The following is a 16,321-nucleotide window of genomic DNA, read 5'->3' on the forward strand; positions in this document are numbered from 1 at the left end:
GTCTGTTTTACCGCTGGGCGAGAGAGAGATTGGTTGGATCCACTGTAAGCAGGTCGGAAAACAAGCATCGCAGTTGACGCCCTTGGGTACTTATCATGGCACCGTAGATGTCTCGACGATACCGACTACAACACAAAAGCAGATTACTTGCCACATTTTTACGAGAAGGTCCATAGAAACAATGCGACGAACTTGCATTACACTATCTACAGGTCATAGGTTTAAAAATCCAAATCCAAATGCTGCGCTAAGGAACGTAAGGACATGCTCTCTATCAAATATGTACAGTAAATCGCAAGCATCATCCTGTTCTTGACCATGCTATCCCACACTTGCTAAGCAACCGCTTAGTTGGAGGTGTACGTGCAAGTGACAGGCTTAGGCGACTTCAGAGTGCGGGCAATAAAACCAAGGCAATTGCTGTTGCCGCCGGGGTTCTGAGTATCATCAAGCCATACCGAGTAGCCGCCCTGAGCAGCGTTAGGGCACGCCTGGAAGCCAATGTCTGTCTGGGCCTTGAAGACGAGGTTGTTGTTCTCATCGAGGGCAAAGCCAGTGCGCTCTGAGTTGGCGCTCGCGCCTGCGGTGCCTGTGGTATACTGGAAGACGCCTTGTCCCATGCCAGATCGGTCGACGAAAGCTTGTTGAGGAGTGTTCTCTGTGTTGAGGAACAGCTCGCCGGCGTCTGTGAGGCGAAAAGAAGCGAAATTTGAGTCCTCGGAGCATGTGGCGTTCTGCTTGGGGGTGTTGACGTAGAAAGCGCCGTTGGCGGCTTGGAGCGAGCCATATTGAATGTCGGAACCGGAGCGGATGGTTATGATGCTGAAGACATCACCGGTCTTGATCTCCGTGTCAGAAGGGGCCTTGCCGCAGGGAGAAGCGGAGACAAGGGCAGCGGCAGAGGCGGCGATGGCAGCGGTGGTGAATTTCATATTGATTGAATCGGTATGATGGTGTTCTTGAGATGTGAAAGTCTTGTTGGAGATTTGAGTATAAGAGGCGGACAGATGTGTTGATGATGAAATAATAAGTATACTACAGCAGGACAAGGCCATGCTCTTATATATTCGCGATACCCTGTGCTGGTATAATGACATCTCGTTACCATACTGCCGACAATGCCGCCTCTCCCGAGCGGAGCTCAACAGGGGCTGGTGTTGATGGGCGGTGGCCCGCACTGCAACCGTATGAAGTCATTGAGCCAAAACACGAGAGAAAAGGTGGTCTGTCCGCTCGTGTTCCTCATATTTTGCACCTAAGTGGTGGAGTGTGCCACAGCCGGCGCAAGGCAAATCCCCCTTCCCGAGCGCTGATTCTTGGCGGATGCTTCCTCTCGTAAGATCGGCCGAATCAATGTTGCTCGAAGTGACGTTGAGTTGCCACAGCGTAAGGCTACTTGCTAACAAGCGAGCGATCTCTGCATTGGCAGTCTACCCTGGACAGGCTACCTGGCTGCTATTTACGAGCGCCGCTAAGCTTCTGGGTGTTTGGATTGGTCAGTAGTCCGCCGACAAGAATAGAACTCCAAATGTACGAGTTCGCTGCAGACACCATGTGGTCAAGGAGTTAATGCGATGTAGAACGCATAGGTACTGTTATTTCTCGTGTCGCCAGTGGTCAGATCGCTCGGACTGTCTCTACTTGACACGATGTTACATGTTCGCATAATGTTGTTCTGCACTTCAGTACCAATACCTGTCATGACCTCATGTGGCTGGCCAGTACGAGAGGCTGCTTTCCAACACACGAGGAACCGCAAGAATGACCTTCGCCGTGGCAACACGACTCGGTGATTGCAGGCTCATGCTGGCCATCAGGAGCTCACTACCAGCTCGTGCAGCTGTTCTGTGTGCGCTTCGCCCTCTTTCGAAAACCTTCAGCGTGACACTACTGACTTTGCAGCATGCTCTGGTGCACCCTACAATTCTGAGCGTATCTGTATGACAATACAGCTATAAAGGTTGCTCTAGGTGTAGCTGAGACGAAAATAGTAACAACACGCCGGGCAGAGCCGCACCGACCGACGCAGGGTTCTCGGCATGACCGAGGTATTCACCCTTCACTAGGGATGCGACCGCAAGGCTACAAAGTACTCTAGCATTTGCAAACCTCTAGCTACTGGATGGAAGTCTGCCGTATGTTCTAGCTTTGATACTATTTAAAGCTGTTCTTGTCAAGTATATTGCTTTTCAGGCACAGGAAGGAACTAGCAGAAAATAGACGGCAGTTCGCGTTTCGCAACAATCAAAATTCTGTACGAAGCATGCCATCGGCAGCGGCAGTCTATCAGGTGTACAAAATTACGTTTCAGAAAACGGGCAATCATGCCAATGCAGTTTCGATGTCTAATAAGACCAAGCCAAAGCTTGCTCGCGTAGTGCAATAGTGCCAAGGATCCCTCCAATGCAAGCTACCACGCTATACACAACCTGCTGTTTTCGCCGTTGCACCTGCCCGGAACACCGTTTACTCATCCAGATACCCGATCTTGCAAAATTGATTCAAACTCCCGACGTCAAGGTTGGACGTGAGGAGCGCACCGAGCATCGTCTCTCGGCGCGGGAGAAAATCGGCTTTGACCTTCCATGATGTGCCGTTGAAGTTGAAGTCCTCCATATCGTAATCATCGTCATCCTCGTCTTCGTCCTCGTGTTTCGAAGTGCCGTTTACCTCTGCGCTTTTGACCAGTGCATCGCCGCCCTTGGACTTGTCGCCCAGGCGCTTCAATGTCGACAATGCACGGTGCACAATGAGCTGAAAGCCCTCGCGGTCAGGCTCCATCGGTCTTTGGCCGCGGTGGGCTGGTGGTGGCGGCGGTTGTTGAGTTGCAGCATCAGTGGCGGAGAGTGACATCGCAAATTTGAGCAAGCTGTTTGCCCAGCCATCCTCGGACTCTAGCCAAGAACGACAGATGCCGCTTTCAGGGCCGGGTGCTAGACTGCCAAGGATGTCGGCCGCGAGCATGCCCTGCATTAGATATGCCTTGCGTGACTCTGCGATACGTGCCTCGAACATACGGACCTCCTTAGGGCGTGCTTCCTTCGTCTGGTACATCCGGTTCTCGATGTAGTTGCGGTCAGGAACAACGGAGATCGCCAGCGCAAATGCCCGTGTCAAGAGATCATACGGTGGACTTGAAGTCGCCTCGTTCACGAAGATCTGCTTGTAGTACGTCCGGTTGGGGTCGTCGCGAGCGAGGAGTTTAGCCAAGCTATCGACGGCTGATGGAAGATAACGATGAATTTGCGGGCTGAAGGGCGTGAACTTGACTGGACTGCCTGGGCGAGGTACGGGGGCGAATGCGCATAGGAAGTGCAGAACGGCGTAGGCGTCCTCGCGGGAAGGCAAGGAAATCTTGGCGCTTGTGTTGGAGAAGAGCGTGATGAGATCTTTCATGAAGTCAAAGGTGTTAATGTGAGAGCGCAACAGCAAGACGCGAGTGCCGACCAGACGAATGAAGTTCGACAAGAACTTCAAGACCGTGGGGCTGACCAGTGACGCATGGTTGACTTCCAGGAAGGAAAGATTGCGGAATATCGTGGTGATTGCCAGTAGTCGGTCGGCCGTTCGATCGAGAGTATAGCCCTTCGTTCCTACTTCCGAGAATTCCTGCAGAGTTGCTGCCTCTGCCCGGCAGTGGTGCATCACATCCTCATAAGGTGTGAGATCCAGGATGTCGGTCACTTCAGGATTGTCGTTTCCAAGCACCTCCAGTTGCTCTTCTGCGAACTCGACCAACACATCGACTAGGTCTTCGCATTGCCCGAGGTCCAGCTGGACATTGTTGTCGTATGTGATCTTCGACAGGGTGTCCAACGCGAGTCTTGTCTCTGCATGCAGTCCAGATCGCAGACTCATGGTCAGGGCCCGTATGTCGATGACGCCGGCTTCGTGTAGTAATGGAACATTTGGCTTGTAGTTAACAATCATCTCAATCATGTTCTTGAAGTTGTCAGAGTCGAAGTCCAAACCGCCCCAGGTATCTTGCGTTCGGTACGCTGGCTGATAGACACGAGTGCCATCGTCCTGCTCGATCACGGGCTGTCGCTTTTCGACGACCTTGACTGCTGGAGGCGCCTGAGCAGCTGCGGGTTCCTCCTTGACTGGTGTTACCGTAGCAATTACCGGCTCTGGGCCTTGTACAGGTGTGCCCTCCAGTTGTCTGCTTATGCTTTTCCGCGCATTCATGTCTGTTTGTGGTGTACTTCGTCCGTTCAGGTCCGGAGGCTGCGCGTTGTTTTGTAGGGGGGTCGATTGCTGTGGTGCAGGAGTGGCGGCAAACTGAGGCTGCTGTGGAGTCGGTGGCATCGATTGCCTTTGCTGTTGCTGCTGTTGCATAGCTTCTTTCGTCCTTTGTAACTGCTGGAGATATTCTTGTTGTGCTGCATTCTGAGGGGTGCCCGGCATTCCTGGTCTTGTTGGAGACATCTGTGAACCCATTTGAGCGCCCATCTGATTCTGTCCAGGCATCGCCCCCTTGAGTTGATTCTGCCTGTGCACATATGCTTGCTCGTAGATGCCCAAATTGTTCTCGTACGCTATCCGAAGTTCTTCTGGGGCTGTTGGAAATTGCTGCGGTGGTATCCCCATGACTTGTGCAACGCGAGGCCACCCTTGCGACTGCGTCACAAAGCGGTAGCCCTTGAACTGCATAACTGTCCGATAGAGATTCTGAAGGTTGATCACGCGTCCAGCGACAGAAGGGTTGGGGTTGAAGGGTCGTCCATGTTGTTGCATAAGAGCAGCAACGTTCTTAGTGAAGTGCTGTAGAGCAAGCTGGGGGTTTTGCTGTGCCTGCGCCTGTGCCTGCGCCTGCGCCTGTGCCTGCGCCTGTGCCTGTGCCTGCGCCTGCGCCTGCGCTTGTGCCTGAGCCTGCATAGGGTTCGGCCGCATTCCGGGGTGCTGCATTCCGCCAGGCATTTGTCCGGACTGGTGTCGCTGTTGCGCGGCCATGTTGGCCGCTGCTAGATTCCCCATTGCTCCGCCCATCTGCTGCTGCTGCTGTTGCTGTTGCGCTTGTTGCTGTAAGCGCATGGCATACTGTCTCTGCGCCTGTAGCTGTCGCTCTTGGAGGTTTTGCGACAACTGCACTGACTGTACGGCGAATTGGCCACCGGCGTTCGCGTTGAAACCCTGGTTCATCGCATTGCCTTGGAAGCCCATAGGCGACATTTGCGGTCCATTGGGGTTTTGCGCGGGTGAAGATGTCTGCATCCTCTGCTGTCCCAATTGCTGGCCCAGCTGCCCCTGCATGAAGTTCTGATTCGACATGGTCGGCGATGGGGTGTGGGTAAAGCCTTGTTGCTGCTGGAGGCCAAATTGGGGTTGCGACGGCGTCTGCGAGCGCGACATGGGATTCCCCAAGCTGTCACGTTTCACGCCCGTGGGCATTTGGTTCCCTGGAAATCCGCGCGCGCCGTTCATCTGGGGATTCGCGAGCGCGTTTGGATCGATGAAGCTCGACGGGTCGTACATGCCGTTCTGTTGAGGGGACTGGAAGTCCATGGTGCGCGGCTAGAGGGATTGGACGCTTGCGGCGACGAAGAAGGCACGGAGCGACGCGCGAGGGTAGTGTGTGTTAGGGCTGACGAAAGGAGCGCTGGGTGCGCGTGGAGGCATTCAAAGCACTGTGTGGCAGCGTCAGCACGCATGTTGATGTGAGATGGACGCGACTAATGGCTGCAGCACTCGGGCCAGGCGCGGCGCAGGGAGGGCAGAGCTCAAGGTGAAGGAGCTAGAAGGTACGTACGCCGCGCGACAAATGATAGGCACTAGAGGGATGTCCTCATCAGGGCAGTGTGCGGGGAATGCTCGGGATGGGTGGTCGACTGGAAGTCACGTAGCGCACGCTCCTTCAACGCGATGAGGTTGATGAGAAGGCAGGAGCGCCCGGCCGCTCGCTCGCGCTCCGCTTAGTCAGGTGACAAGCCTGCGCCCAATTGCCGTGTGGGAGCGCCGTGGGCCTCCAGCACAGCGCAAGCAACAGTAGACCGCGATGGATACCAATTCCTCGAAACTCTATGGGCGCATGCATAGCCGCAAAATGCCAGAAGACGCGTCTGTTGCATCGCAACCAGTGGAGTGGCTGCATTGCCGGCACTCACAAGCCTGAGCTAACTGGATCGAATCCCCCCGGAGCCGGTTGATCTGGCCGTTACACGGAAACACATGTCTCTCTCCACTTATTAATTACATCACCCGGGGTTCTGGAGAGGCGTGCTGCTTGTCTGTTGCGGCCGTGTCAAAGACCGCTCAGACTCGCCCAGCCCGGCCGCGCCATGTCCTGCCTGCCCACTCGTCCCCGCGAGCTGATGTGACTTTCGCTTATCTAAGGTCTAACACGGTGGCTCAGAAGGGAGTCTGAATGCTGATCGGTCTCTCTTGGCCTCTGTTTAGACCCTGAGCTTAACTCAGCATTCTGATCCTTCTTCTGCATATCGTAGTGCTGATCACACATCCACCAATCGTGCCACAACCCCATACACCAAGCAGAACCGTGGCCAGCGATATAGGAACCCGTAGATTAAAGTCAGACAGAAACAGTTCTGTAACCTGGGCACGAATCAGATTCCTATGTGCAAACCTTGCTTTGATCGCCTCTCAGAATTCTAGCAAGTGCACGTGACTCTGCTCTCATGATGCGCATCGGCCTTGGCGGATAGAACGCGCCGACCGACGCCTTCCACGAGCTTCAACATTGCGACAGACAAACAACGCCTTCACCCTTGCAGCAGTCCTTCGCCCACACATCGCGCCCCTTGCCTTCATCGATCTTAGCTCGATAACCTGTCACCAACTACCACCACACACACCGCCCAGCATGGCTGACGCCGCCGTCGAGAACCCGCTGAACACGGTCCCGCCGCACAAGAAGCAGCTTCCTTCTTCGATACCGAACTTCGACGCACTGGAGGGCTTTTCGACAGAGGGTGACGATGACTACTCCACCTTCAAGAAGCTCCAGAGGCAACTGGAGTAAGTGATCTGCCCACCCAACGCAACAGCTACAGGTGGCTAACTGGCGCAGGTACATCCATCTTCAGGAGGAGTACATCAAGGATGAGCAGCGGAGCTTGAAGCGCGAGCTCGTGCGGGCACAGGAGGAGATCAAGAGGATTCAAAGTGTACCGCTGGTGATTGGGCAGTTCATGGAGGCCATCGACCAGAAGTATGTCAGCCCATGTCTCACAATAGGCGCTCAGAGCTAACTTTCCAGCACTGGCATCGTACAGTCTTCGACCGGCTCTAACTACGTTGTGCGCATTCTTTCTACACTCGACCGCGAACTCCTCAAGCCATCCTCATCCGTCGCCCTCCACCGCCACTCGAATGCCCTTGTCGATATCCTGCCTCCGGAGGCTGACTCTTCGATCGCCATGCTCGGGCAGGACGAGAAGCCCGACGTCACATATGCCGACGTTGGTGGTCTAGACATGCAGAAGCAGGAGATCAGGGAAGCTGTCGAGCTGCCCCTCACACACTTCGACCTGTACAAGCAGATTGGTATCGACCCACCGCGCGGTGTGCTGCTCTACGGACCGCCAGGAACTGGAAAGACGATGCTGGTCAAGGCTGTCGCAAACAGCACAACAGCTTCATTCATCCGTGTGGTAGGATCTGAGTTCGTCCAGAAGTACCTGGGTGAGGGACCGCGTATGGTTCGCGACGTGTTCCGAATGGCGCGCGAAAACTCGCCGTCTATCATCTTCATCGACGAAATCGACGCCATCGCCACCAAGCGCTTCGACGCGCAGACGGGTGCTGATCGAGAAGTACAGCGTATTCTGCTCGAGCTTCTGAACCAGATGGACGGCTTCGACCAGACTTCCAACGTCAAGGTCATCATGGCCACCAACCGTGCCGACACGCTCGACCCTGCGCTCCTCCGACCCGGTCGTCTTGACCGAAAGATCGAGTTCCCTTCGCTGCGAGACCGCCGTGAGCGACGCCTCATCTTCTCCACAATCGCAGGGAAAATGAGCTTGTCACCTGAGGTCGACATGGACAGCCTGATTGTGCGCAACGATCCCCTGTCCGGTGCGGTCATTGCGGCTATCATGCAAGAGGCTGGTCTGAGGGCCGTCCGGAAGAACAGGTACAACATCATCCAGGCTGATCTGGAGGAGGCGTACACTAGCCAGGTCAAGGGGACGGCCGAGGCCGACAAGTTCGACTTCTACAAGTAAGCGCATCGCGGGCGGGGGATGAGGGTATGGAAGTGGCACTGTACACTACATAGAGGTAGACCTTTGGTCTGGATCTGCACGCTGCACATAAGCTCGGCTGCATGTCTAATGCAATGATGACTATGAGATACACTATTCAGCCGCAGTCCATGTCTACCTAACCCGCTGTTCATTGCAAGTATCGAAAGGCGCTCCTTTTTCCACAGTCACAGGGCTTCAGCACCAGGCAGCAGGGCATATTATATATACTTCCTCAATTCCTATCTACCCAGACGCGATTTGCTATCCAGGCCCCACCTCTACTGCACACAAACACACACACACACACACACTCCAAACCGCTATAATTATACTACAAGACGCCTCTTCGCTCGCAGCAACACAGGCGCACGTCGCCCATCCAAAGTCGACAAAGAGATCTAAACACCGGTAGCTAGCAATGCCGCTCGACCAAGGCAAAAAAGCACAGAGAGACAAGGAGAAAGAAAGCGAAGAATCGATTGATTGATTGCAGTCGGAGTGATGAGAGAGGGGGGGGCATTCCGTTTCGCCGTCCATCCGTGAGGGAGCAAGAAGTTGAAGCTGAAGCTCGAGCTCGAGCTCGAGCTCGAGCTCAGAGGGAGATGGTTAAAATGCAACAAAGGAAAAGCGGTATGGGGAGCACGCATCCACGCGTGCCGGGGCGTGCGGATGTGGAGCTCGGGGGAATTGGTATCGTGCATGCGCTTGCAAGAATGAGTAAAGAAAAAGGGCGATTCCGGCCAGCTCGATATGCAAAGTGTGCGTGAGATCTTGAGGTCCAAAACATTGTACGTGTCGCTCGGTAGGGGTGAGAGCTTAGTTGATCCGGATCGTCGTCTCCAGCGGTGTCCGCGGTAGCTCCTTATCCACGCTGCTCCTCCCCTTGGCTTCCTTGGGCGGCGTCGGTGGCCCAGAGTGCCGGTGGTGCGCATAGTGTCCGTCTTTTGGTGGTGTGGGCGGTCGCTCCTCGCTGCCGGCTGCCGAGTCCTTGGGTGGCGTGGGAGGTGGCCTGCCATGCTCTACGTCCCGTGCCAAAGGTCGTTGTAGGGGTGTGGTGTGCGCCTCTTCGGTCGGTGGGGGAGGTGGGGAGCGGGTTGGGGCATCGTGCGAGCGGTTGCTGCGTCCGCCTAGGCTGGAGGCCTCGCCCGCTTCTTCAACGACGGGGAGTGTAGTCCCAATCTCGCCGCGCTCGGCCGAAGGGCTGCGAACAGCACGCATCTGGAGGTTGGGAACATGCTGCTCGGGAGCGCCGTGTCGTTGGGTCTTGTCGGCTTGGTGTTCAGCCCTCTCCATGACACGGTCAGTCGAGCTGCGCGAGACGCCAGCAATGGCTTCAGCAGTGGGATTGACTGCCTCCGCCTTCTCGCGCTCAGCTGCCTCTTTGGTCTTGGTAACGCCAGTGATGAACTTGATGAAGCGATCTCCATATCGCTCCGGAGGAATGGCGGAAATCTGTGATTCTGTGTTTGCGAGACCCTTGAAGAAGTGTTCCATCCGTTTGATGAGAGAGTACTGGGAGCGTTAGTCAATTCTCGATACCAGATGACCGCGGCGAACTTACATGTGTTAGACAATCAATGATGCCAAGGTAGTAGATTTCCTCTCCCGCGCGGTTATCCTCGTGTGTGGCCCGGAAGCCTCCATCGTCCGAGTAGAAGAAGAAGTTCTTCTTAGAATCTTCTAATTCATCCGGCATCCTCGCAGACGTCTGTTCCATAGGGACTGGTCTTTGTGTCTTGACTGACTGGCGTAGCTCTCTGGCCTTGCGTGCAGTCTCCAGCTTCGAAGGTGTGCGCATCAGCTGATTAGGCTGAGGTTCCTCGGCGGCCTCACCGCCTGGCTGGAAGACCTTCAGTGTCTTTTCGCGGAGGTTCTCCTCGTTGCCCCTCTCAAGGTCATGGATGCCGATGAGCATGGAGTAATCCATGATGTGGAGCTTTTGCATCAGTTTGACATCCTTGCGCATTTGCTGTATGAAAGCATCCTTCTTCGTTGGCCCCAACTCAAGATGCAGGTCCCTTCGTAGCCAATTGAGATCCTTCAGCGTTGCGCGGGGGTTCTTCTCGAGGTCTTCTTCCCTAAAGTCGCGCCCAATGGTAGATCCCTTGAGATCGAATGTGCGGTGGATATCTCGATGCGGAGGAAACAGGTTGTTCATGACGACAAAGTGGATTTTGCGTCCGTAGGGTATCTTTACGCGGTGGAGGCCGTAGAATTGAGAAAGAAGAGTGTTCGGGTTTTCTTGCACGTGGTTGTAGTAGTCCTTCAGGATCTTCCTGAGGAACTTGTGCTCGGCGTGGTGGATCGTCTTGATGATGTACTTGTAGTCTCTGGAGAAATAGAAGAAACTGCCGCTCTTGCCCGGTGAGCCGAGCTCAGACAAGATGTACTTGCTTGTTAGTGATACAAGGTAGTCGGCGGGATCGAGCTTGAAGATGCCACGCAGGTGACGGAAGACCCAGGGAGCGTAGTCCTTGAACTTGAAGTCGTACTTGGCCGACGGCGTCAGCTCGTTGCCCGTGATGTCAAAGGAGAACTTGTGCTTGGCATCGAAGTCGGCGTCGGTGAGGTCGCGGTCCATTTTGGCGTTGGTCCTCGACACGGTAAAACGAATGCCAGTGAGCATGTTATACGCGGTGACCCAGTTGACGTGGTTCTGGTCGACCTTGGTGCCGACCACGACGCGGTCTTCGTCCTCGTCCTCTCTTCGTTTCCGCTTGCTGGCGCGCTTCTGTCGAATGTGCTCGGCCCACCGCGCCGCGTCTTCGTCCTGCGGCACCTCGTCCAGGTGCATGTCCGAGTTGATGGAGCGGGTGCCCCTGCGCACAAGAGACATGGAGCCGCGGCGGCGGGAGGGCGTTGTGGGCGAGAACCTCCCGCTGGCGGTGACGACGTCGTCGGTGTTGTTCTGCGACTCCCGGGCGCGGGACGTGGACAGCTTGGGGACCTCGAGGGTGTGGCGCTGCTGCAGGCGGTAGGGCTGCTGCGACGGCGACGGCATGGCGGTCGTGGCGCCGCCGTCGCTGTTGAAGGCCGGTGGGGCAGACACGCGATGGGGCGCGGCGGGCACGCGCAGCGCCGCGTCGGCCGCGGGCGGCGAGGCGGCGGGCGGCGCAAAGTCCTTCTGGGCCTCCCTGGCGCCGTCGAACGAGTCCAGCTGGCCGAGCTTGACGTGGGTGGTGCCCAGCACGTCCTTGGTCTCGCTGCCGTGCACCGAGGCAAAGTAGCCGTCGTCGCGGTCGAAGCTCGAGGGCCGGGCGGCGCGGCCGTTGGCGCTGGCATTGGCCGCAGCGCCGTGCATTTTACCCGCAGCGGAGCCATTGGGACCGCGCTCGCGCAGCGGCAGCGACTTCTCCGAGGGCGTGCGGTGCGGCAGGCCCTTCGGGGTGTGCGGGTGCGGGTGCGAGAAGTTCGGGGTGTCGCTGGCGGGCGGCTCGCGCTCGGCCGCATGCGGGGACATCATCTGGGACTCGTGGACATAGTTGACGCTCATCAGCGAGGCGGCCTTTACGCCGGCGTAGGGCGGAAGAGACGGCGACGGGGCGTGGGCAGCCAGCGTGCTGGCGATCGCAGCGACAGCGGCTGGCGGGCGGGCGGGCAGGCGGGTGGAGGCTGCAGCGACGCTGGGCGCAGAGAGCGTGCTGGTGCTGCTGCTGAGGGGGCTGCGCTGCGTGGGAGTGAGGATGCTCAGATGCTGGGACAGAGGGTCGGGCAGTCTAGCAGCAGCAGCAGCAGCGCAGCAGGTCCAGCAGAAGGCCAGCAGGGGGACACCCACAGCCGAAGACCCGTCTTGGGATGTGCCAATAGCCAGTGCGCGCCCGCGGGCTGGCGTCACCGCAGGCACCGCGCGCCCTCAGATCAGACCCAAATCAATCCACAGCAACGCGCGCCCGCCAATTCGCGCTGAACAGGCCGTCAGGCTGCGCGCTGGTGGCCGCCGTGGACGCTTATTGTCTGACACCCTCCACGCTGGCCCATTTGCTATCGCTGTGTCTCGCTGCTGTGCCACGGCGCTCAGGGCTGTTCCCCTACCAACGTGCGCCATAGGCTGCTTAAATTACCTCGCGCTACGGCAGCCTCACAGCCACACACCGCCCGCATTCCACGCTTCCATCATTTCGTTTCGCACCCCCCTGCCCCCCCCCCCCCCCCCCCCGTCTGTGGCTGCTTTGCCCTGTCGTCTGCTACTGCTGCCGCGTCTCTTTCCAGGCACGCTGACGGAATCTCCAAGGCCTGCACAGTTCGCTGGTCCAGCAGCCACCGCGCGCAGGACTTGTTCTGCCAGCAGGCTTTTTCCTTGCACGCCACGTTCGGAGCGCCGGATGCTGCCTGCCCTAAAAGTGCCCTTGCTATCGATTTGCTCCGTCCAATCTCGCGGCGCCCGGCCAACGCATCTTTCGTCCGCGTGTCTCGCACCGGTATTATTGACCCTCCATATGTCCGTGACTCCGCAACTCATCATTCAGCTGTTTGATCTTCGCTTCTGCAATTACTACGTATTAGACATTAAAATTTTTGCGTATCGTACCATCCTCCATTACTTGCCAACCATGATGAAAACCCCTCTGATCCCGATTCCAGCCACGCCTTGCCCGTCCTACGCCTGATATGCTGGCAGATCCTGCAACTGGTGCTCCTCGGCGCGCTGTCGTCTCAATGCTCTCTCGACTCCCTCCGCCATCCATCTTTCCTTCTTTCTCTTGTCGATGCTCCTTGCAGCAGCGATCAGAACGGCCAACCAGGTAACCGCCGAGAGAACTTGAAGAGCTGTGAAGAACCCATACAGAGAATTGAACGCGGGATCCCACGTCTCCTCCCGTGCACTCAGAACTAGGAACACGTTGAAGGAGCCGCATATGCTCCACATAGGAAACGCCAACACCGACACGCACAGGACGAGCACCCTCGGCAACCGCTTATGGCAAGCCCAGCCGGATATGACCATCAAGAAGAAACTATCGTATCCCAGAGGCAGGAGACACATGACCAGTGGACCGTCAATGTCTCGATCTCTGCCTCTGGTGACCAAAGGTGGATAGTCCACGTCTGCCGGCGTCTGGAGCCCTGCGTCAAGGTATGAGAAGTATCGGTCGTTGAGCTTCATGTTGACGCTGAAAGCTGCGATGAAGAGGATCCATTCGACTGTAACCAATATGGACACTCCAACCAAGCAAACGAAGAGAGCACTTCTTAACGGCTGTGGAGAGGGTACCGGAAGAGTGCGTGAAGTGCCGGGCGTTGGTTCGGGCGCGTTTGATGCTGCATCATGAACGAGCCGTTGAGTGTGAATTGGTGGAGACATCGCGTAGGCTGATTTGACTCGGTGGCAAGGTAGAAGCCAGAAAGAATCATGTGTGGAAGGCTCCAGGTCGAAGACACTGCTGATAGCGAGACGAGACGCGGGATTAGATATATATTTCGCCATGCAGGCCTCAAAGGCATGTTCGACGTCTCCCGCAACCTCTTTCGCAAATGCTGTCTGCGAAGCCTCCTTTCGAAAAGCTTGAAATCCACATGGTTTCCTAACACTTCACACAGTGTTGTTCTTGACCGGTAAAAGTGCGGAGTATGTCCCAAAGAGCGTTCGTGGCGGAGGCGGAGCAGGCTTGTGACAGGGGTGTTGTGTACTTTCCAGACTTTGCTCTTCCACCACTACGATAAACATGCGCGGCAAAGTCTTGGTCTGCATGCTAGTGATTGTCGATGATGGTGATGATCGCTCGTATAGTTTCGCAGTGAAGAGAGGAGTGTAGCTCAGCCTCCCGAGTCTGCCTCGGCACACAATCACGTGTGCCGTGCCAACCATCATTGTCGCGAAACTGGCCATTTATGACCATTCGCAAGAAGCACAACGTTGTTCAGCTTCAAATTTAGAACTCGCCGAGGTTCTCAGAAGCCCTCTTGTGTAGCGAGTTATCGCGACCGGATATCGAGTGACTTTCATGACTTCGAGGCCTCTGCTCCTTTTGCGATGCAAGCTCACTTGTATCTTGGAGCTCTCTCACGGTAGTGTAGGATTGGCCCTCAATCTTCTGCTTACCTGTCGATGCGTCGTTGTTCGCCAGATGCCAGACTGACAACATCAGTGCGGAAACTCCGACACTTAACTGCATGACTGTCCTCCAGCATCTTCGTAATGTGGTCTATGGTGGACTTTGCAACACGAGTCTGCTTTACAGACCAACCAGAATTGTCCTTGTCGGCGTCGTGCGCTGAGATCCAGGCTTTGGCGTACAAGTCGCGAGCGATTCGAATACCACCAGGAGATCCTGCCGAGATATTCCCACCTAGGTACCAGGGATTTTCGACGCAATCGAATGAATGCAATAGCGCTGTCAAAGGAAGAGCCGATTCGGAAACAAGATGTGACGAAGCATAGGAGCGAACAATGTCGTAAGACACTCCATGCGGTGAGTAGATGACAGAGAGAGTCTTCTCACGGTCGTGGTACGGCGATGGCACGATGGTACGGGGTGACGAAGCTATTGTCATGGGGGAGCCTGGTGATGCAGGTGGACTCATGGGAAGGTCGAGGTAGTAACCTGATGTCGTAGCCGAAAGCACCGTACAAGGCGGTCGGTACGTGATGCCAATAGCATGGTGTAGTCTTGAGACGTCTCTCTTCTCTGGCATCCATGCTATTGTTATCTCGCCACAAGAGCCTCTGGGCGTTGGTGGCGGCAGTACGATGCGGTGGATGGCTCGATTATCGCCTTGCGCGTATTTGGGTAAGGCATGCACAAGCTCGGGACGAAAGTGCTTCCATGATCGAATCTTCTTGGCTGCAGGTGGAGTTGCGAGAATCGTAGATTCGCAGTCTGGCGGCAGCTGACGGAGCGTTTCTTCATGGCAGTGATCTGGCTTGTCCTGGGAAATGAGGATGAGATCCGGCTCGTATTCCAGCTCTTTCAGGTGTGAGATGCATGGTTGCGCCTTCTGGTGTGAGATGGAGAAGACGGAGTTGAAGATGACGGATGGGCCAACTAGCCAGGGATCAATCAGGATCGTGAATGAACCTGGGAAGAGGCCTGGGGAAGACAGTGGGGCCACAGGTGGACTGAAGGTGAGCAAAAACGCCGTGTCGCCATTCAACGACTTCACCGTCAAGGACATCGCAGTCCTAGCAGAGGGGCGATGCAGATGGAAACGAAGAACGGCATGGGGTTCGGAGAAATAGGAGAGAAAGCAGGCTTCGTCTCCCACAGCAGGGGAGAGAAGTTGACTCGTTGTCACCAGCTTATTCGCGAGCGCCACGACAAGGTGCCTCGACTGCACCTGCCATCTCGAAGCGGCCCAGGTCTCCGGGCGGAAGGTGCAACCTTCAGCGAGCAAGCAGAGCCGGACGAAGCGGCGTACCCGAGATCATTGCTAACTTTGGCGGCTCTCAGTGGATCCAAGGCCGATGCTGTTGTTTGGCGAATGTTGTTGGAGCCTCCAGGAGACACTCGGTCACAATAACTATTAAAAATCGAGAATAGCGAAAGCTGATTGCCGTCACGCTCTTACGAGCTGTGACCTCGATGGCTTTGCCCAGGCATGCAGCCTCCATTTCGGGACTGTTGGCGCTAACCTTGGCAGAAACAGATGGCACTTCCACGCGAGCGCTCCCGGGAAGACAGTTCATCGAACTTCGTGGCGCTCCTCTCCCAACACTTTGACACTCAACTTTCATCAGTAAACATCATCAAACTCATCAACAGCACCAGTCATTGCATCGCAGTCATCATCAATCGCCATCAGTGATGGATTGACAGGCCAGTTCCTGGCTGCAATTGCGCTCTTCGCCAATTGCTAATGGGCCGGCTGGCTCCATTCAATGCTCGTCCCGTGACGAATGGGCTGATGTCCACTGAGCCGCGCAACTTGACACAAGAGGTAGGCAATTGATCGCAACAACAAATTCCGACACTGAGATTATTGCGACTTGCTCATGCGGTCACTGCGGTCACCACAGAACCAAGTCTGTCATCTGCCAGGAGCTTGCTTGGCTCAGCTCACCGTTCTGCTTGCGAAGAGCAACTGTCGCGAGACTCGGCGCCCTGCGTTGCACTTTCCCTCACAGATGCTTACCGCCAGCTTGACCGTGAAGGAGCGCGACTAGGAGCAGGCTTGTT

The 16,321-nt window shown here is 56.1% G+C and overlaps 6 protein-coding genes across 6 annotated transcripts; 1 reads left to right on the forward strand and 5 right to left on the reverse strand.

Moving 5' to 3' along the window:
- Positions 1–180: 180 nt before the first annotated feature.
- On the reverse strand, positions 181–1,333 carry M421DRAFT_420221 (uncharacterized protein). Its single transcript, XM_033592403.1, has one exon. It carries the CDS (start codon positions 930–932, stop codon positions 348–350), a length of 585 nt encoding a protein of 194 aa, XP_033449238.1. The 5' UTR covers positions 933–1,333; the 3' UTR covers positions 181–347.
- A 763-nt stretch (positions 1,334–2,096) lies between these two features.
- M421DRAFT_144254 (uncharacterized protein) lies at positions 2,097–5,679 on the reverse strand. The gene is made up of 2 exons (XM_033587512.1): positions 4,849–5,679; positions 2,097–4,806 (listed from the first exon to the last, which is right to left on the reverse strand). The coding sequence occupies exons 1-2, from the start codon at positions 5,503–5,505 to the stop codon at positions 2,467–2,469; spliced, it is 2,997 nt and encodes a 998-aa protein (XP_033449239.1). The 5' UTR covers positions 5,506–5,679; the 3' UTR covers positions 2,097–2,466.
- A 1,120-nt stretch (positions 5,680–6,799) lies between these two features.
- M421DRAFT_420223 (26S protease regulatory subunit 6B) lies at positions 6,800–8,320 on the forward strand. Its single transcript, XM_033592404.1, has 3 exons — positions 6,800–6,975; positions 7,028–7,168; positions 7,217–8,320. The coding sequence occupies exons 1-3, from the start codon at positions 6,821–6,823 to the stop codon at positions 8,184–8,186; spliced, it is 1,266 nt and encodes a 421-aa protein (XP_033449240.1). The 5' UTR covers positions 6,800–6,820; the 3' UTR covers positions 8,187–8,320.
- A 703-nt stretch (positions 8,321–9,023) lies between these two features.
- Positions 9,024–11,445, reverse strand: M421DRAFT_18944 (SAICAR synthase-like protein; the record flags this gene model as incomplete). The annotated part of the gene is made up of 2 exons (XM_033587972.1): positions 9,024–9,719; positions 9,769–11,445. Coding segments are annotated over 2 exons (2,373 nt in total), but the record flags the coding sequence as incomplete, so codon positions are not given.
- A 1,297-nt stretch (positions 11,446–12,742) lies between these two features.
- Positions 12,743–13,931, reverse strand: M421DRAFT_144330 (uncharacterized protein). Its single transcript, XM_033587514.1, has 2 exons — positions 13,696–13,931; positions 12,743–13,585 (listed from the first exon to the last, which is right to left on the reverse strand). The coding sequence occupies exon 2, from the start codon at positions 13,507–13,509 to the stop codon at positions 12,805–12,807; it is 705 nt and encodes a 234-aa protein (XP_033449242.1). The 5' UTR covers positions 13,510–13,585; positions 13,696–13,931; the 3' UTR covers positions 12,743–12,804.
- On the reverse strand, positions 13,932–15,570 carry M421DRAFT_144329 (uncharacterized protein). The gene has a single exon (XM_033587513.1). It carries the CDS (start codon positions 15,318–15,320, stop codon positions 14,244–14,246), a length of 1,077 nt encoding a protein of 358 aa, XP_033449243.1. The 5' UTR covers positions 15,321–15,570; the 3' UTR covers positions 13,932–14,243.
- Positions 15,571–16,321: the final 751 nt, after the last annotated feature.

Source organism: Didymella exigua (assembly GCF_010094145.1).
Source record: "Didymella exigua CBS 183.55 unplaced genomic scaffold M421scaffold_12, whole genome shotgun sequence".
In the NCBI taxonomy this organism is placed as follows: Eukaryota; Fungi; Ascomycota; class Dothideomycetes; order Pleosporales; family Didymellaceae; genus Didymella; species Didymella exigua.